The 21,416-nt window shown below is 35.3% G+C and overlaps 1 protein-coding gene across 5 annotated transcripts in view; it reads right to left on the reverse strand.

Annotated features, from left to right (window-relative positions):
• CACNA2D3 (calcium voltage-gated channel auxiliary subunit alpha2delta 3) overlaps positions 1-21,416 on the reverse strand; it is a 373,089-nt gene that overhangs the window by 284,580 nt on the left and 67,093 nt on the right. For all 5 annotated transcript variants that reach the window (XM_051627834.1, XM_051627837.1, XM_051627833.1 and 2 more), the window contains exon 3: positions 10,115-10,231. In XM_051627834.1, the coding sequence (XP_051483794.1) occupies positions 10,115-10,231 (117 nt within the window). The remainder of the gene's footprint in view (positions 1-10,114; positions 10,232-21,416) is intronic.

Here is a 21,416-nt window from a genome sequence, read left to right on the forward strand (position 1 = left end):
TTTTAATTACAGATTTTATTCTGGTTTGCTCAGTGCATGAAGGAGGACAAAATCTCCTTGTGCTAACCACAAAGGGTATCAAAGCTGAAAACTCTATTGTGGAAACCAAATGAGGCATCAACTAGCAAATAAAGATGTTTACCAGTGTTCTCCCTTAAAAGTCTACCCAAAGATTTACTAGTTAAAGTGTTTTCAAATACTGTCTCATCCTTACACTATTTTTTTTTTTTTCCTGACATATAAGTTGTCCTGAAACCCTTTAGGGAAAATCGTAGCCTATAGCTCTTGCTATGATAAATCTGGGAAGGGTGATATGAAAATAGATGAATTCCCTAAGTGCATTTTTCAGCAGCATACTTGCTTCTCCTGTTGCAGCTTGATTTTACAACAAAGGCTCACAAGTACAGGGCAGTTATTTCTTTTTTTTTTCGCATATAATGTTTCTGTTGGATTTTTTCATCACACTGAAATGACCCATCAGAAATACAAAGCACAACATTTTTCTATAACATAGTATTTCTCCAGTGCTTTGTGCCACAATGGTTGCTGTAATTTAACCTTTATAATAAAAACCAGATTAATCAATACAACTTCAATTTATAGGATAAGTTTGGAATTGTTTATTTCTTCCATGAAACATCTTTCTTGTTGTGATTTACTCAAACAGTTTGCCCCCCTAGAGTACTTGCACAACACTGCACAAGATTTGCTGTGCCAGCTTATCTTGTGTTTTTTTTCTGAAGCTCTAGAGATTCAGGTTTGTAATTTGAAATTTTTTTTTATCAGACACCTACAGTTTGAGCTAAAGAGCTCAGCTCTCCACAGCTAGCAAAGCTAAGAAATTGATTCTCTACAAATGGGCTGGAGGAGGACACGTTGACCTGCTTGCATGGGACGCAGCAACAAAAAAAGATGAAGTACAGTAACATACATCAGACCTGAAGCCTCTCATTTACACACAGGATTAGAAATTTTCCCTAAACAGCTGTGCAGTGACCACAGAGCTTAAAAGACATCCAAACAAACAGGAAGACAGTTCAATGTGGTTTTAAGCCATAATAAGGAAAAAAAAGCTCAGCAGTGTCCATCATATGATCCAGCTCATTCCTGTCTCCTATCTCCTTCCTGGGCTGTGCTGCTACAATTATTTTTCATCTGATGCAATGTACAAATGTAAATTCATCCAATGGAATCAAAGTCTCTTCCGTTTTTGTTTGGGGATTTCTGGACTGGATAATTTTTTGGTCTTATTCCCAGCTTCTCCTGCACAGCAGCACAAACTTTTTCCACAGCACAATGGAGGGAAAGGAAAAGTAACGGAGAAAGGAGAAGGGAACAAGCACCTGCAGAAGTTGATGAGGAGATTTCTTTTTGAAGAGCCAGGGCCATCTTGCAAGCACATCCAAGTACAGGCAGGGGCAGCTCAGAAGCCTAACGCTTCAAACAAAACTTTAAAAGAAAAAAACAAAACAAAACAAACAAAACTTGAAAAAACATACCTCATAAAGATCAGTTTTAAACATCTGAAGTTCTAGTTACAGTATCAAATCTGCTGTTTTATTACAGTTGCTTTTCACACAGCTGTTAAAATACTGTTTAAAACACAAATGTTAACTAAATGCTTCACTCTCAAAAAACCCTCAGCTTCTCCAGGAAAAAGAGAAGCCTTCTCACTCCACTTTCAGTCTGCTGTTGTCTCCGAAAAGTGAACCACAAAGCACTAGGCCAGTCATGATAATCCTGAACTCCTGATTTACTCATGCAGAAATTGTGACCACCTGAATTCAGTGCTGTTGTAAAGACTATTTTTATCCCCAGTGGAAGCTGCTGAGAACTACTAGGGAGGCTGTGCAGCTAAAAAGCACACTGCCAGAGTCTCGCTGGTTTTCCCATCTTAAAGAAACTGCTCAGCTGCGGAAAGGAGCATGATGGGTTTACTGCACAAATCTATAAATTGTAATTCTATTCAAATAAGAAGATGAATGGTGTCCAGGGTAAATGAGATGAGGCAGAATAACTTTTGAAAGTGTTAAAAATTCTAAAGCAGGAGACAAATCACTGCCCTGCTGTGTCCATTTAGAGCCTACAATCAGCTCTTAGAGACAACGTAACAAAAAAACAAAGCTGAAAGTATTTTAGATTAAGCAGGTATCTCTTTACTAATTTACACTGAAGTCAAATTATCTCAAGAAAGGTGGGAGTGAGGAGGATAAAAGGTGTATCTGCCCTCAGGTTCCCTGTGTAGGAGGCTCTTCTCCCCCCATGGGGCTCCAGCAGCTCAGACTAAGCCAACACCTGACCTGGCACTGCGGCCGCTGCCAGATCACCACAAATGAGGAGCAGATTAAAGAGTTAATGCTCTTAAAATTACTAATGAATTCTCTTTACAGCTCTTTTCAGTGCAATGCTTCTGAGCATTTCAAAATGAAGAATCACACAGTGATGATAGTCTATCTCCTACTCAAAATATTGATGAACGACCATTCATTAAATCCCTCCAGCAAAGCTATTAACAGGCTCCTCCTTACTATTGCGCCCAGTGCTCCCTCCTGCTCCACAGACCCAATAGGGGAGTCTGCATCATTTGTGTAATGAGAAAAGGAGGCAGCAGCTGGAAAAATGCCTCTGTTCAAATGCAGGTTATGCCAAATTGAGCATTCTCTTTGAGACCTTTTTTCATTATCTAAGCATTAAATTGAATTTACACAAGGTTTTGGAAAACAGGCCACTGTTACATGAGCAGCAAGCAAGCTACAGTGCTTTTTCTCAAGAAACAACAAGTATCAATAAACACTCTAAAAGTGAGCTGACTGAACATTTTTCATTACTTTTTAAATTACATAGAAGAACCGATATTTATAAAATTTGAGAACAATTCTTATAATTCCAAAAATAGAGGTAATGACACGTTTGTAATATTAAATAAGAATTATGATTGAAAATTGATAGGTGACAGTTATGCAAGTGGAATTAAATTTCAATTATAACACATTACTATTTGAAGTGACTAGTTTAAATCACATATTGAAGAGCAAGTTGGACAATATGACTACTAATAATTCAAGTTAAGATATTAAAATATGCTAATACTCTAAAAACTGTGGTAAGAAAGAAGGATACATGAGGCTAATTTAGTCTACTTCATTCTTCAAAAACTATTTTACTGTTTTCTTCCTGCTGTCTGGAAAGCCATCTTCTGTTGAGGGCAAATACTGAGTGTCACATACTTTTGCAATGAAATCTAATACAAGAATTGTTCTGTGAAGTGGCTGGTTTGATTTTTCTCTCTGTCTGCATTTAGAGATAAATGTTCTATATTCAGATGCACTATCTTTAAATACTTTTCACTTCTTTCCTCAGCACTGAAGATGAAACCATCATAATTGTCTCCAGCAGCAAATGCTTTTAAGTTTTCTCAACAAGTCTTTACTTTCCTTCCTTTTAATTAAGAATATTTTTTCTTTTTTCTAAATTTGAACTTGCAACAGAAATTTACTATATCTTAAGACTAGCTAGACTGTGGGGACATTTGTTTGTTTTTTGGGTTTTTTTAAAGCATACAAACATGCCAGAGTTTTAAAGACAGAAAATTCAGAGTGGTTCAAGTTGCTCCATTTTCTGTAGCTATCTATTTCAAGCTGTACCAAGACAATGAAAGCGCCAAATCTGCAGAGCCATAAAAGTTTGCATTTAAGTAACAGTAGTTTCAAGACACTGCATATCCCTGAATGTCCTGCACCTGATCAACATGAGCTACTGCTCCTTCCACAAAAAATGTACCTACTCAGAAAACAAAAAGAGAAAATTCAGTCTGAGCAGAGGAAAAAAAAAGGCTCTACACACTTCACAAAAGCAACCCTTAAGTTCCCCAATAAACAAGAAAAATATTTGCTGTGCCTTTAAATATTCTTCAAATTATGACTATTAAGGTCATGTATTATGCTACTGATAAAGCTTCTAATGCTTCAGAACCGAAATTTATCACTTACATGTGGAGACCAGTAGAACTGTGAGCAAAATTCAAATAATACCAAAATTAACTAGCAGCAGTTATAGTTAAAATACTAACTGTGAATAGAAAAATATGGTTGAAAACCTTTAATTTGTTGGCAGTAATTAACACAATTGTAGCCATCTCCCCTTTGTTCATTATGTCTTTATTCTGCCATTTAAAGCTATTTATAGTGACATTAGGTTGATTCACCATAATTTCTTTCCACCCACAACCATTTATAATTTTTTCCTTCAGTAATTCTATAAACTTAATGGTATTTTATTTTCATTTTCATTTCCATCTGCTGATAAAAAACTACCTGTTTTACTGTATTAAAAAAAAAAAACACCAACAAAAAAAACCCCAAACGAAACAAAAAGCAGGGGTCAGAAATGTACCTATTGAGCAACACAATTTTAAATAATGCATTTTGATATTCATTTCTCTTCCCTCTAATTCTGCGGGTGCAAATAAGCTCAAAGAGGGAACAGAACAGATAGTGAAAAAGTGAAAAAGTGTTTATTATACACTTAGAAATAGTGAGCCTAGCAAAGTAATAAGTTTTGACATTTAAGGCCTTTCTATCTTCTATTATATGAATATGAAATATTAATTATTTGCTTCTCTTTCAAGAAGACCATTCCCAATCTAGCCTTGATCAAAATGATAGAAAATCAGAATAAAATTACAATGTAATAAAACACAGAGTGGACAAAGACTGTACATTTAAAAGATTGTAAAAAAACAACCCAAAAACACCAGTTCAAAATTCACCTGGAATATTCTTCACTGTTGCCTCAGTTTTTCTTTAGGCACTATGGGAAGCCACTTTTTTTAACTTCCAAGTGAAGAACATAAAATCTAAGTACTAAATACTACTACTCTTGTCCTCAGTCTATGCTCTTAACTGGTGTAATAATATAGTGGGGACAACCTCAACTTCCCCAATTAAAAAGGTTTCATAAAAACTCTCCAGTGTGCAGGAACGTAATCTGAAGATTACATTCCAGCAATTCTTAATTCACAGATCATATATTACGAAATATAAGGTAGGAAATTATGCAGACTGTTATTTTTAAATCCGTTTTAAAACAATAGTGAAAGCAACATCAGATTATTTTATACGTAATGATGTCTGCATCAGGGCTATCTGGCTGTAAGAGCAGAGAATACACAATAACCCTAAGACACTGGCAATGTCCTGTGGTATATGACATTTGACATATTTCATCTTTGATATAAAAGACGACTATATTGCTGGGAAGTGTCCTGAGCTGCAAGATGTACAAACGATCCAAAGCTGTGTAGGTGCTATAAGTGTTGAGACAACACAATGGTTACCCATGATCAGCTCAACAACCTGCTTAGATCACCCTGCCAATTAGTAGTTCTACTTAGAGTTAAATGTCCCTTCAATCTAACAAGTATGTTACACATGCTTTAAATATTAACATATTAATTCAAGTCAGACTTCTTTCAAATTTAACTGAGTAAAAGTGTTTTATCTAATTTAACAGATATACTCTGCCTATATTCAGAACTATACCTACTTTGGTAACAGACACACACACAATACCAAAGAACAGCTCAATGATACTAAGAACACAGATCTAAGACAACTGAACAGAAAGATGAATTTCTCAGTTGTTGGTTTTTTGTGGGGTTTTTTAATGTTTCAGTTTAAATCCTTCATCAGGTTTCATTTTCCATATATCTTAACACAATAATTTTTTGTCTCTCATGCCATCTCATCCATTTAATAAACCTCCTACAGTTTATTCAGGTCCATTTTGTATCACCCCTAGTGCACTTTCACTGCATTATGTTCTCCAGCCCTTTCTTATGACTGAGATTTCCAGGCCTCCATGAACACAACACCATTCTATTGATATTTGCTTGGATATATGTGGATGCAGTACATGTAGTATAATACTTTGGTTACATATACATGTACTTATATATGCAAATAAAATATGCAAGTTGCATCTGTTGATATTACATATATAAACCTAAAAATGCCTGTGTGTAGAAACATACCCATCCACATACTAAAATGTGCAAACCAGATGTGTATCTGAATAAGCACCAATATTTCCACTTCATACATTACACTTTTTTAACTGTGCATAAACAGTATCATCCTAATAGTATCTGAAAATGGTTTAAAAGACTAGTGTAAAATTCATTGGTGGGGGAAAAAAAAAATCTCCATTTCCCTTCATTGCAAATGTTTGTTAAATATAAATGGTGATACTCTGCTGCTTGGAGGAATGTTTGTCTGCATGTGGAATATAACGATAAAAAGCTTTAAACTCCCAGATTTCTCCAGACAAACCCCACTGGCTTACTGATGCATGAATGCACTGAAATTGAATTACTGTACAACAGCAATTACTTTTCACAGTACAGTTATAATGAGAATCAGCTTCAAATGAATACCAGGTAGCTACAGTAGGAAAAAAGTTAATAAAAAAAAGTTTTCCACTGCAGAAGTGGTAGTTGCCTCAAAGTAAAAATAATCCTTAACACTTGATTTGCCATCTTACAAGTAAATCAACACTCATTTTTACAGGATTCTCTTATAAAGAAACACTAATGAAAACAGAAATCTAACTGCATAGCTGAAGTTTTAACAATAGCTTTTTTTAATGTTCCCTAATAAACTATTTATCTTTCATTTTGGTTTTTCACCTCCCTTTATCTTACTTTGATTTTTTTCCTATTACACCATTAACTAAGAAAAGTAAAAGCACCAAATGAATAGTTTTATTTCCATTTCTTTTTCACTATCAAGTCTGTTGTAGTCATCATTTTTTACTGAGCATTGTCATGGTGCTCTATTCCTCCTCAGCTTCAAATGAGTGGAGTCACTAGAAGTATCACAAAACCCTCTAGAAAGGTTTAAAAATCACAGCTTACTTTAAGACTGATCAAGAACATTTTCTATGAGTGATACCACTGGAAGTCCAGGAAAAGCAACCAAAGCAATACCACAAGTGACAGCAGACTAGGCAAGGCTCTCAAAGGGGTTATTTGGGTTTGGTTGTAAAACTAAACCCACTGCTGAACACCGCAGGGAACATTTCCACTCGTGCTACTTTATGGGCAGTAACGTTTTTCCCAACCTGAATGGCACAGTCTTCAATGCAAATGGATACATCCACATTTGTCACAGCTAGAAACAAAGCATCCATGACACTGAATCAACACCACTCTTGAGTGGTCTTGACTTTAATCATGTCACAAATATTTCAAAATCTGAAGTTGCCTCTCTGAAATTCCGTCTCAAATAGGGCAATATTGGGAAGGAAATGGTTAACAGGAATATCCTGACATAAATCTAAGGTAAATAGCGAACACCAGGAAGAGAAAAAAGTTGCTTACAAGGGTTTCCATCAGTAAGTAGATGACAAAAGGTTATATAATTGGTTTAGCACTTAGAGTTTTCCATTTAATTTACATATCTGACAGCACAAAAATAGGACATTCTGTGATAGGATAATTGCATACTGAAGGGTAATTCAAACAGTGGATGAATATGATGAAAATCACACTGAACCAACAAATAACTATGAAAAGCGATGAGATAGAAAGATAAAAATTCAACCAGACTATAAAGGGGGGGAGGGAGGAGAGAGTTCAAATATGATTAGTTGCTTCAAACAAGTTAATGTGTTTGAAAACATAAAGCAAAACAAAAAAATCTGAGGGCCTTTCCAAGCCATCCTACTTCTATATTTCCAAGTCTTACCTTCTAGGCCTTTTCTACAAATTAAACATTTTATATACTCTGGCTTTTTAACAGTTGTCTCACATTGCTACATCTGAAAAAGTATATTGATATGTTTTATCTAAAATGTGTTTTAACTTAAACAATGGGTTTTGGTGTCTATTTGAAGCTAATTCAAAGAGCAACATAGGGTAACCATTTGGGGTAACATTGGAATGTGTTTTCTGGGCATTTAAACGCTTGCAATGGTCACCTCATTATTTCAAGGGTAAAGAGATATTTTGTAAGCTGCTCTCCCCTTGGAACTTACCCCAATATTACTGCCAGCATAACTAAAATATTACTCTGAATTCTAGGTTTCAGAGCTCTTGGCACAAATTTCCATCAAAAGCTTATGTCAAAATTCTATTATCTTAGCAGCAAGGTAATAGAGTATTACTTTGTCTTAGCATGAAGAAGAGGTCTTAGAAGTTACAGAGCTCATATGGACCTATCTCACCTCTCCAGATACGAGGCAAACATTCGCAATGATGTACCAGAGATGGAACTTGTGCAAAACCTGTACCATACCACAGGATTTTATTCTTATCAGGACATTAAATACTTAGCACTACTTATTACCAGAGCATAATAGGTCACCTGCTACATCTCTAGCAACCCAGACGGACCACAGACCCTGTCCAAACCAAACTATTACCTTCCTTTCCAAAGAAGCATCTGGATGTCAATCAGTTTTTCCAGCACCAAAACCCTTTCACACAATACAATATGTGTAATTTAACTTAACAGAATTTAGGTTTATTTTTAAGCCACCAGAGCATGGTGACCTACTTTGGTCTTTTTTTTTTTCCTCCTTAGACAAAAACGCTATCTGTATGGAGATGCTAAACTAGTTCTAAACACAAAGGTAATTCACTACAAAGGTCTGAGAAAGAAACTGCTCTTCCCAAGAACACTCCACAGCGAGGGCACAAAGCTCCACTTCCCTTGCGTGTAGCTTCTCAGTCACTTCTTACGCTAGACAAGCCCTGCTCCGAGAATGTGGGGTTTTTTTTCACATTGTAACAATCTCAGGGCAGCACTTTTCCCTGCTAAGAAACAAGGAAAATACACACGCACAACCCTGCCCCAAGTCAATACTCTGCAGACTTCTGGAAGCTGCTGCACATGTCTTAAAGTGCTGTTTTCCTCTGAAAAAAATAGACTGTAAATACAGCATTGCAGGGTTCCATGTTTATTGTCTTTCTCTGCTTCCTTGCCAAGTGTGCTCAGTTTACAAGCTGAAATATGTTTTACTTCTCTGCCAGCCCAGAAAATTTAACCTTTAAAATGTAGCCATATTCCTTCCTCCCTTTTACACCATAATCAAAAATAAAAGGCTGAAGACAATACTGTGTCTACGGTTACACAAATAGAATCCCTGTCCTTGGGTGATGCCTTCAGTTGAAAAAAAAAAAAAAACACCACAAAAAAAAAAACCCAAAAAAAACCAAAGAAAACAAAAACCAAAACAACAACAAACAAACACCTTCAACTTCATTGAGCAAATAAATCTGACTGAAAAAGAGAGACCATGGTAAATGTCATCACCATAATGTCCTGGTAGTTTGTTCATATAGTTGATGTAAGAGGAATTATTATTACAGGCAGTCACCTGAATTTCTAGCAAAGAATCGTGCAAAATTAAAACTACAACAGGAAGATTTGTTATTCTTCAGGGCATGCATGTTACAATTAACTCCAATATAGTAAAAACAAAGAACCTGGAACTTTTTCTTTTTCTTTTTTTTCTTTTTTTTTTTTTTATGGTAAATCTAATCTAACAAGATGCCAAAGTTACTACAAAAGAAGGATCAGAATGGGGAGTTAAAAAAAACCAAAACCAATACAGAATTTAGAGATGAACAGAAAGCTCAGTGTAGCTACTTAATGATCATTAATAAAGTGCCTTCAAAGTGATGCAGTACTTATCGCAATTAGAGGAATTTTGCATTTAGGCCCATCTGAGGCATCTACATCCTTTTGTAGATTCCCAACACTATTTTTATAATAGCGAGCAGTGAAAGTAAGTTGCTTTGGGCTTGATATTTTGAAGTCTAACATTTTAACACAGTCATACATAGTTCTGTTTTACTGATCACAAGTGATACCTTACAAACTCATAAGGAAGTCTGGTTGTCCAAACCTAGATAGAGTCCCTGTATTTATTTATTGATGATATCAATAATGTTTATCTACTCTCTTGATCACTTAACCTAAAATACCCCTGAATGCTTTAACATTTCCACTTCAGCACCCTCAGTTGCTAGGACAGACTTCAGAGCAGAGCCTAAATCATACACTTAGTTTTATATCACAGAATTGAAATAGCAGATGGTTGTACTGCTTACCCGTACAGCTTCAGACTTTTTATGAAACATTTCTTCCATATTCTTTGCTAATTTTTTCACAAGCTGAAGGCCATCAATTTCTTCTATTGCAACATCCTTCTCATATTCTTTGTATTTCTGGAAGAAAAAAAAAAATAGAGGGGAAGTTACTCACAGTGAACCAGTTAAAATTTTGAAAATTTGTAGTTTCTTATTACACTTCTGCTGATATTCTCAATTTATTTGATGCTTATTTATATGACAGGAGGCTTCTTTTTGCCAAGACACTGGCACAGCAATAGAATAACTGGGTTAGAACAGAACTCCATTAAGAAAATATAATAATATTTATCTCATGCATTGTAAAAAAATGGTGATTTTCCTTCACAACGTGTAAATTACCTCCCCCCACAACTGAACAACAGCCAAAAAAAAAGTAGCAGAAAACCCTCATATCCCATCCAAAAATCATATAAAACCAGTGATATGCATGGTAATCCACTACACCATGAAAATCTAGAGTCCTCCTCGTCAACTGAACTTCTTGTAGATGTCTATTCACAAGCTTTATCTAATACTTACATTATTAATACTTATACCTAGAAGCTTATCTGTACATTCTTAACTTCCCATGCAAATAAAACCCTAAATAAATCACATAAACATGAGTCTTTATCTGAATACAGTTACAAAAATATTCTTTACACAATAGGATTAGCATTACTGTATGGTCTCTCTGCACAATGTGAATAACTCCCAGCTTGATTAAGCACTAAAAATATATTCAGAACACTTTTCATCCTGTTTCTCGTATATCAACATTTTCTTTATCAGTGCTACTAATTAAGCTTGTAAGAATAAAATACACAGAAAAGGGCAGTATTCTTTGGAGCCAATCTTCAAAATACTTAATACTGAGAACATTCCTCTTTCCCATGTCATTCCACTGTAGCCTGTACTCTAACAATTGATGTCTTTCAGTCTAGTTATTGTTTGCTTATCTCTATTCACAATATGTATGGTCGTCATGAATGAATCATTGAGCATTACTGAGCCCTTAACCTACTCTCAGAATTGTATCTCCAGGACCCAGTGAGGCAGATGAAAGGCACACTTGGTTGCTGCCAGCTTGAGCCCTATGTGCAAAAAGGATCTTTCACACCTGTAAAGGAGACTTCTAGTGCAAGCCACAGCACAATATTTAATTCAATAAAATGAACTGATATTATTAAAAAGACTTATCAATATAATCTGCCAATAGAATTAGAATTATCACCAAACATCATTGTAACTCCAGAGGGAGAAGGAAGAATAATGGCATCAAAAATAGTGGCTCAAAGCACCTGGATGAACACTCAAATTATGAAAATAGCCAGTAAGTCAGGACCAGTCACATCCTGGCTGATGACACAAGGAAGAACTCAGAGAATGCCTGTATATATTGTACCCATTTCATCTGACAAAGCTCATTTTCAATGCAAAGTGACACTCGGGACTTGCTTTAATCTTGATACTTCTCTGTAAAAACTCATGTGAATCTTTTCATAGGCAAATAATATTTGACAAAACATCACTTGCAGGCAATTTCATAAGAAGGTTAAAAAAATGTGAAGCTGTCAGTAAATATTTAGGGCACTATGTTTTTTATATTATGTAATTTCAACAATAATAATTACTATTATTATTGTTTATATTGTTTCCTGTTATAAAGCTCTAATCTGAGATTTTGAGAGTAGTCTAAGCAATCTAAGAAACCTCAAGCAGACCACCTGGCATTTTTCTCCCTAGAGGAAGGAGGGGAGATTTGGTATTTTTTTCATTCTTAGTCTTCAATTAAATGCTGTAAAATGAGTTCTTATTTCAACTCTGTAAATGCATTTATGCCCTTACTAAACTCACTATTTGCCATGCTAAAAAAAAAAAAAAAAATAGAGTAGCACAGCAATTTGTCTAAAATAAATCCTTTTTTTTTATTTACCAGAGAAAAAAATGACAACACGGTAAACAACAGAGAGGTAAATGTTATTGGAACAATTGAAAACATTCCCAGTTAATTAACAATGTCAAAGTCTGTTCACATCCCACAGGATTTGAAGCTTTGAAGAATTTAAAATAAATGATACAAAATGCACTGCCATGAACAACTACTGTATTTATTATGTCATCAGATCAAGTACAAACTTGAATCACTTATTTCAAGCTGCACAGACCATGTTCAACATATCAAGTTCTGATAAAAACACTTCCCTTCAGCGTGACCTTTGAGTTCTTAGAAAGTGTTCTGAAATGCATCACTTCAAAAGCCTGTGTTTGCAGGTCATCTGATTTATTGATTTAAGCTTTGCCATCAAGGGACAAAAACCAGATTATTCACTGCATTTGCCTGAAAACTGAGTGGTACAAGTTGAAGTCAACAAATGTTCTAGACACAGAGAATCACATCAGACAGTCTATTAGGCTATTGTGAGAACATTAAAAAAGCACACTTCTCAATTCTGAGTAACTGATGGTTTTGAAAATTGATAACTTGCACTTAATATTGATGGGAATGATTTAACAACTGATAATTTAGTATTCTATAATTATGGTAGCCGATAATGCCTAAATTCCATTTTTTCTAATATAAGCACCAGAGATCCAACACCAAAAAAACTGGAGGAAACAGAAAATATTGAGTCCTATCTGAAAGGACTTAAATATATTGCATGACGCATGTCTAGTCAATTGCTAGAAAACTTCAAGAACATTTGCAACAAACTAACAATATTTACTTGATTTGCAAGACTGTAGCAACCAAGAGGTTTACATAACAAGAGTTTTACCTAATATGTATTTTACCTTCAGTATTTCATTGCCATTGAAATACTTCTATTATTTCTTCAGCCAACAGTGGAAGGCTCTAAAACAGGAAAAAATGTGGTTGAAAAAAAAGCACCAACTGCTTTTGGTATCCTTGTGCTTTGTTGATGGTATAAGGAGGCAAGAGGTGCCAGCTACATCTGTGCTTGTCTAGGCACTTCCTCTTAACACTCAACATGCATGAAGTGGAGAATTTAGAGTCAATCTAGAAAGGAGTTGATTTAATAATAACTAACAATGCAAGAAACCTGAATCACAGCAGACGGGGGGGGAGGGGGGGGGGGGGGGGGGGGGCGTGGGGGGGGGATGGGTGGGAAACAACACACCAAAACAACAAAAAACCCACAATAAAACTGTAACAAAGGATGTCATTAATAACAGATTCTCTTCCTTTCAATGCAGACTGACCCCCAGGCTCTCGTAGTTTCCCTAACACTAGATTTTACATATTAAATTTGTTTTTAATTTAAATGCATTAGCTAAAACAGCAAAGACAGTTCCTTTAAATTAAATTTGAAATAGTTTTTTCAAATTAAATTATTTTATTTTCTTTTAATCTATTCTTGAGAAAACTGCCGTTTCTCAAGCTGGGGTTGCAATTAAGCCAAATGCTATCACAGACAGTGATGAAAAAAATCCACCTTCTAGGCCAGGCTGCCCTTTGTATTCCAGACTCACAAACTACCTTGTAGTTGTCGGGTTTTGTTGGTTTTTAAAAAGAAAATACCAATTTCTTTGATATTCTATAATTTTATTTCAGTAAGAGATACTGGGATATTCTCATCAACATTTTAAGCTTACCTCATAATACATTTGTACTGTTATTAAAAGGAGATAAAACAGCCTTAACTTTGCTATAAATAACTGACTTGCATAACAAAAGTCTATGAAAAGTTACAGTCACAGTTGAACTTTTTTTAGACAAGTGGATTTCTAATTTTCTAGAAGATCAAGCAGATACAGCTTCTGATTTGCTGCATTATAACAAAATGCTTGAAATGCTGATTCTTGCTGCTTACAAAAATCAGCAGTTAGTAAAAAATTCTCCAGAGAGACAGAAACATTTATCACTTGAGAAAGCACACCAAAAGTACATTATTTCTTCAGTATCTATTTTGCCAGATCATTTCACATAAGCGCCAGGGAAAGACAGACACTATTTCACTGTCAAAACTTTTAATGCTGCTCATGGATTCAGGCGTGAGCTTTTTTCTTGCATGGTAAATGATCATCTAATAAAAAGCAGAAAACAATCCATACAAAACTCAGGTCTGAATCATTTGGTGCAATCCAACCATTCGGCACTGAAACATCAACACACAAAGCCCCAAGAAATAAAAACAACAACAAAAACAAAACCAAAAGCAAACCAATAAAATCACCACAATAAAAACCATGCCACTAGAGTGACCAGAACAGGAAAAGAAATACCTTCTTGAAGCAAGACAACTTCAGAAAGATACCATTCATGTCAGCTACAGTGTGAATTTTGACTCCTCATTTTTTCTCCAAAGAGAAACACAATCTTTTTGTTCCCACTTGTGCCGACTCTTATTAAAATCAAGATAATTGCTTTTATGCTGCATACAAAATATTTCAAGTTACAAGTGTGTAAATATCCCCTAGTGTCAGTCTTCTGACGAGCCTGTGGCTGCTTTGCACATGCACAGAACAAATCAACCATTTATTATGAAAATTCTTCCCACTTCCGATGATTTTCGAAGTCAACAAATATTGTTACTATCCCTATTAAATAAATTTATTTACTTAACAGGAATATTGCAATTATCCTTTAAAAGTAATGGGTTTGGTTTGCATATTAGGAACTGACAGGCACCTCTCAGGTGTGTATTAATAGCTCCACAGTTGCAGTTGTACATACTTCACAAATGTTGCTCAGAGTGTTTGTGTTACATACAGCTTAAATATACAGATGCATATATAAATTTTGTCTTATAATTTAAAAAAGCAGAATCAGCATGCAAATGAAAGATTAAATATCTATTAAATCTATCTATAGTTTCCATGAAAAAAAGTATGATTACTCCATGACATTTCCAAAAGAACCCAAAAACAAACCCCATGCAAAAACCACTTTCAGATATTAAAGTCTCAAAATTGTAAATGCAAATTGAGATTACAGAAAAAAGCAGTTTTGATTAAATCCCAACTTTTTATTTCAGTTAATATCTCTTGCCCAGAAGAAAGGCTGTGCTATGCATTGCTTGAACTGTTTAAACTTGCTTCAAACACTTTGCCATCTCAGAGCTAACATAGACTTCCTTTGGCACAGAAGTGCTGGTTTGAAGTGCCACGAGTTAATTCACTTATTGAAACTCTTTTAATTCTGTATTTGAGATGACCTGACAAGTCAGAAGACTCAATCAATGATTGAGTCTGGAAGGCTGCAAAAAAGCTTACAGCTAATACAATTTGCAGCTCCTAATGTGGTTTCTTTTAGTTACAGAGTCAAAAGCTATGTCAGTCTTGAACAGTTCTGTCTCAGTTAATTCTTGAGCTCTAAACTCATGGATTTCTTCACTAATGTTGACTTTCCTACCCAAAGAGGCCTTGAATTTTGAGATCAAGTTCTTCTATAGTGTAATGATCAGAAGACTGAGAATATACTACATTTTTATGCATCAAAAAATGTTTTTTCTTTCACTAACCTATTCCTCAACACAATTGAAACATAAAGCTCACATTCTTTTTTTTTAAATGCTCTTATCATTGTATAATATTTAATTGCTATGTTATATACACTACTGCACAAAACTTAAAACATATGACATTTATTAAAACAAATGTCAAAAGGGTACTTTAAAAACACACACACTTTGTAGGTTTTGGTTTGTGTTTTTTTTAATTATAAAACCCCAAACCTATCATTTACATGGAGCAAACTGATAACGTAGTCACATTAGGTGCTGACTTACACCATTAACAGTTCTGCTGAAATTAAAAGGAACTATGTACAGTGCAAGGCTTTCCACTATTATCAAAACATGGCTCTGAGCTTCTGAATAAAAACTAAGAATATAAACTGTTCCTGATAGTGAAAGCCTATCAGAGCATTTCATAAGATAGCATTATTTTCAAACAATATCCATATTCAAATTAACAGCACAAACTGTGGAACTTCAGACCTTATGCGGCTTGAGCTCTTGCAGTGCTTTGCCACATCAGCACACATCCCTTCTGCACATGTGAGATGGTACAATTCTCACCAGAACATTTAAGAATATACAGCACAGCCTCTAAATGCTTCATGGGAAGTGAGAGGTCATAATTTTATACGCACTGTTGGAATAAATCTGAATTCGAAGCCAAATAAAAAGCAGTCTCCAGAACTACATGTAGATAGGAGTAGGAATCAAAGCTTTTCCATTGAGCAGAAGGGTACTCAGATGGCACTATCACAGCAGAGATACCAAATACAGATGGTGTGCTCTGCTGATAGACTCATCTGTGAATGTCTCCTTAGTGAAAGATTTGGTATTTTCCCACTGTCACATTGACCGCTATGGCAGCATGTGTTTATTTTCAACTAGAGTCCCAGTGCTGTGTTATTCTGTGGTCCTCCTTACTCTAGGACTCATCCAGTGGAGCAACTTTAAAGGCCTTAACAAAATAAGCAATATTTAGAGTTGGTTTTATTTTGTTAATAAAGGCTAGAGAGCATTTGTAAATAAAATTATTTTAGTTGAGAACTGGTCAAATTTTTCATCCACAGAGCTCCAAAGACTTTATAAAAGAAATATCTATGATCACCTCCATTCTGCATATGAGCATATTGAGTTATAGATAAATGCAACAGTTCACAACTACAAAGAGAACACCCTCTTGATTACTCTTCCAATGCCCTGCCCAATAGACCACAGATAATTTTGTTAAGTTCAGCTTATCTGTACGGAAAGATGAGTCACAGCAGCATATTTCTCCCCACCTCGGCATCAGAGAACTCCTTGATAAGTGGGAGTTTGTGTTACACCACATTACACACACCTATTAACCTTTACTGTAACTCTTTGTGTTGATGAAATCCATCAGCAACAACTATGAAACCTCTTCATAGGTCAGCATGGGTGTTTCAAGAGCCAGTTAACCAAGGCCACTAAAAACTGCTTTAGAAATATATTTTACAGAAATTATCTATGTAATTATTTATACCTTTGCTTCTCTTTTAGAAGACAACCTAAAGCCCTCATTCAAACCAAAAAAAGAACACTCTGGAACTGCCCTGGAGACTCCTTTCTCCATAAATATGTACTTGACACTCTTAAAACCTCACTACAGTATTCCACATTCATTGCCTTAAAAAACGAGCAAGAAACCCATTGGTATAAATCTGCTGAATCACAATATGACCCAGAGGGCATGCTGGTCCACAGAAAAGCCATCACTATATTTTCAGGTGAAAGCAAGTATATTAGAAGCATGTACATCTAATCTGCTCCTCACAGAAGTCTGAAGACATGAGAATGCAGCCCTTTCATCCTGGACACTTATTTTGAGTCACTGGCAATTCAGAAGAAGGGAACCAGACAATTCACTGTTTTCACCAATTTCTCAGCTTGGATGAGATACTAGAATGTTTTCTTTCATTCACCAAACTGTATTGGTCTTCTCTGAAAGCCCTGATGTTTACTGGAGACAAGGTAAACCAAAGGAGACAGCTTGCTTTGTCCTGTAAGGTCACAGGATACAGCCACAAACTAATTATTTCAATCAGACTCTCTTTATAATGTTTTTTTTTCTCATTACATTTTCCCTTATCTCTGTGTCTCTCTCCCTCCTTATTGTTCCACTTCTGCTGACCTATGCCTGTCTTGCATCCAGCTCTTGGCCTGGGTTTCACTATTCTTACATACTTTTGCTAGACAGTGCTTATATTTCATCTCAGAGAAACTAGACAACTGTCGCCTCAGCTTCAATGATTGCTTCTAAATGAGTGATAAAATAAAATTAACAATAAAATAAGCAACATGGAGAGCTAAAGATAAGACACAGTATAGACACAAAAACTGAAGTGCATTCTGAAGACAAACCTTTGCTTAGCAATATCCATGTCTTGTGACAAGACTTAAAAGCACTGCTCATTTGGAATAGCTAATGGTCATTGTCCCTTAGAAAAAGAAACATGTAATCCTATCTCCTTGGGACACAAACTGTGTTCTCTGTAATTAACACATTTGTCTGCTTGGATAATATTTCTAAACCTTTGCATTGTGTGGGACCTCCAACATTAACTCTTAAATGGGCTTTATTTCATTGTCACTATGAAGGACATGACATTGACACCTGCTGCTATATCTCATCATTGTACTTCTCTGTATCCACCTGATAAAAGTATTCATATTGATTTAAGGTTTTAGACAGGTGTCAGAACATTATGTATCAAAGTGGACTTGTAATACCAAGGAAAAACATAACATTGGAATATCTGAACTTGGGTGTCTACATTTAGGCTTCCAGTTCTCATTTCATCACTGAACATGAAAAATTATTTTATTTTCAAATATCTAAACTCTCCCCCATTACATCAAAGCCAGCAATGTCAGAATATTCTCAGTATCTCTGAAAAATCGGACAACCTGCACGTGGTCTGTGTGCAGAAGTCTTGAGCAGAATTCAGCAGGCTAACCACAAAAATAAATAAATTGGAAACCAAACAATAGTATTTGGTACTGCCTGGAAGCGTGAAACACATATGTGGTTTGCTGCACAAGCTGATGCTTTTCACTGTCATGCATGATTCTCGGTCACTTACAAAACTTCTCAAGAAACAGGACATCTAGGTAGAGCAGTATATGCACCATGATTTCTTTCAAAGCCTCAAAAAAACCCCCTGGTAAACGTACAAGAAAAAACAGGGTTAAAGTTTGATTGAACCACGTTCAACCCAATATTTAATAATTGCCTTTGAAAAAGTGTAATATGGTATAAACTAATGCCCTGTACAACAGAACCTGTCCAGATTTTTCTCTCTTTGGAGCATTTAGCTATAACACATATTTTGGCATCTGAAATACTGGCATGCTGCTAGCTCCCAATATGTTTTTTTTTCCCCCCCTCAATTGTTCTCTCACACTTTTAAAAACAAAGCTTGAAATCTATTTCAGAAAAAGCCCTGTGCATAGAAGAACTAGCACATCAAAACCACAGCCAAAGCACTATTAGTACCTCTTGCTTTAAGATGAAAAAAGGATGAATAGTATACAAAATATTATCTGTATTACAAAATATTATATGTATTATATCACACATGCTATACCATAAGCAGGTACTGCAAAACATCATTGCAAAAAACAAATACGCTGAACAATTTAAAATTTTGCAGAAAGGTGAAGAATACCAGCCTCCATCTCAGTCCTTATTTTCCCTTGAAACTGAAAACAAGACATTTTATTGAAGTACACATAGCTCTCTAATGATACTGTCTTCATCAAAACACATAAGGCATAAACTAACCAGATTTGGACCCTCTACTTCAAAATCTGTGTAGCCTATTGCCATCTTGTCTCTTTTTCCTCTCACAAAAAAAAAAAAAAAATCAAGAAACAAAATACCGAGCTAGAGTAGATTTATTTTTGTGTATTTATGGGTCTATATTTTATCAGATTGGAAACACTTAAAAAAATCCTCAGTTCAGTGCTGGTTTTGCAATATTAAAAAAAAACTTTAACCAAATTTAACCGAAGTCAATCTGAACAAAACCTATCTCAAGTTAAAGTGTAGGGCACGTTCTTTCTGTTATTTACAAAGGTTTCTACATGCAGTTAGTTGTGTCACACATACACAAATGTGGAGATGTTTATTCAGCTGAAGTCTGAGTCTCAAAAGACTAGAAAGTTTTTCTAATTTAGAAATTCTTTATATAACCAACAGAGTTGGTCTTACAAAAAGAAAAGCATATCACATAGCACCACGAAAAGTCATCACTTTAGCATATAGAAGTAAACCATCTGGCTTGAAAGTCTATAACAGAATGCATAAACTAATACATTTATCAGAAAAAAATACCAGGCTTTTGCACTAGAAAGGACAGAGCAACAGCTTTGTTTTGCTTGGTCAATAAACCACTATTAATGACAAAGTATCTGTGAATTAAAAATGCATCAATCTGCATAGCAGAGAATAGAAGCCACGAATAACAGCCAAATCAATACTATGAAGTCGTAAAGAATACAGTGTGCTCTCCTTCAGGCTAATGGTAATTAATTTACTTTTGCTCCCTTCACACATGAGAGGAAGCTAGAAGAAGAACATTTCAATCACATAAAAGTTGTTAATTAGAAAAAGAACACATACTGTTATCTCCTTACTGTATCTTTCCTGTTCATATGTTTACAGCCCTTTATAAAAATATTACTTTATTTGCACACATCTACAGAAAATGGCTTGTGTCATAAGGAACATATGCATATACTGGCTGATATTTTCAAGTGCTACGATTTGAAAATTTATATTTATCATATGTATGTTTTAAACCTTATGTGGTTCAATATATAGTGAAAAACCTTAGCACTGAAAAATTATGTTTGCTTATGTTGAGGCTTAGTTTGACTTAACTCCACTAGTTAATTAAATAAAGCCTTTTCTGCAATTAAAAAAAGTTGTCACCAGGTTTCAGTGATCAGAATCTAACGGATGTATCCCCTTCTCAAGAAATAAAAGATTTGGTGGTCCTGTTATTTTGAGGGACTGGCTCTAAACCAGCAAGTGTCTAGAAGATGAAACAAGATAAAGCTCCTTGTTCCCTGGTTTTACAAAGAATACCATATTTTTCTAAAGAGCAGAAATATAATGCTAGTTATTGAATTGTTTGAATTATTTTAAGTACTATTTTTGCACAAACTTAAAATTGCTACAATTAACCACACTTTCACAAAGGCATAAAATATAAAGTTTCCATTTTTAAAATGTAGTCTTCAGGATAACGTTCAGCAAACTGCCTTCAGCAGACTGCTACTATTTCACTGCTTAATAAAAATACACAATGTTGCTAAATCTCAAAACATCAAACAAAGCAGCCCGAGTTACAGGTAATGCTAGTCATTCTATTGATAAATTCCTCTCTGCTCACCACAAAGCAATGACCACCTCGGTTAACTGCATTCAGGTCTCTTAAGACAGCAGAGTAATTAACATATACTGAAGTTAAAAATCACATGTAGTCCCTCTGAAATGGGCAGAACAAGCCAGCACTGAAAGCTATCTATGCATGACCCCGGGTCCCAGCAGTCACTTCTGACTCCCAATACATCCTTACATAGTTTTGCTGAACTCATGTAATCAAGCTCAAAAAACCTAGCATCTGAGATGGAGCTTGACCTTTGGTTGTTTCCCAGCAACCGTGTAAAAAGATTCATCACATGGGGTTGCACCTCCATCTTGCTTTCTAAAAAAGTTTTGCTGAGAAAGAACACGGCACATAACCCAGGGCAGGACACTCTGTCTCCCA

The sequence above is a fragment of the Apus apus genome, chromosome 9, assembly GCF_020740795.1.
Source record: "Apus apus isolate bApuApu2 chromosome 9, bApuApu2.pri.cur, whole genome shotgun sequence".
Lineage (NCBI taxonomy): Eukaryota > Metazoa > Chordata > Aves > Apodiformes > Apodidae > Apus > Apus apus.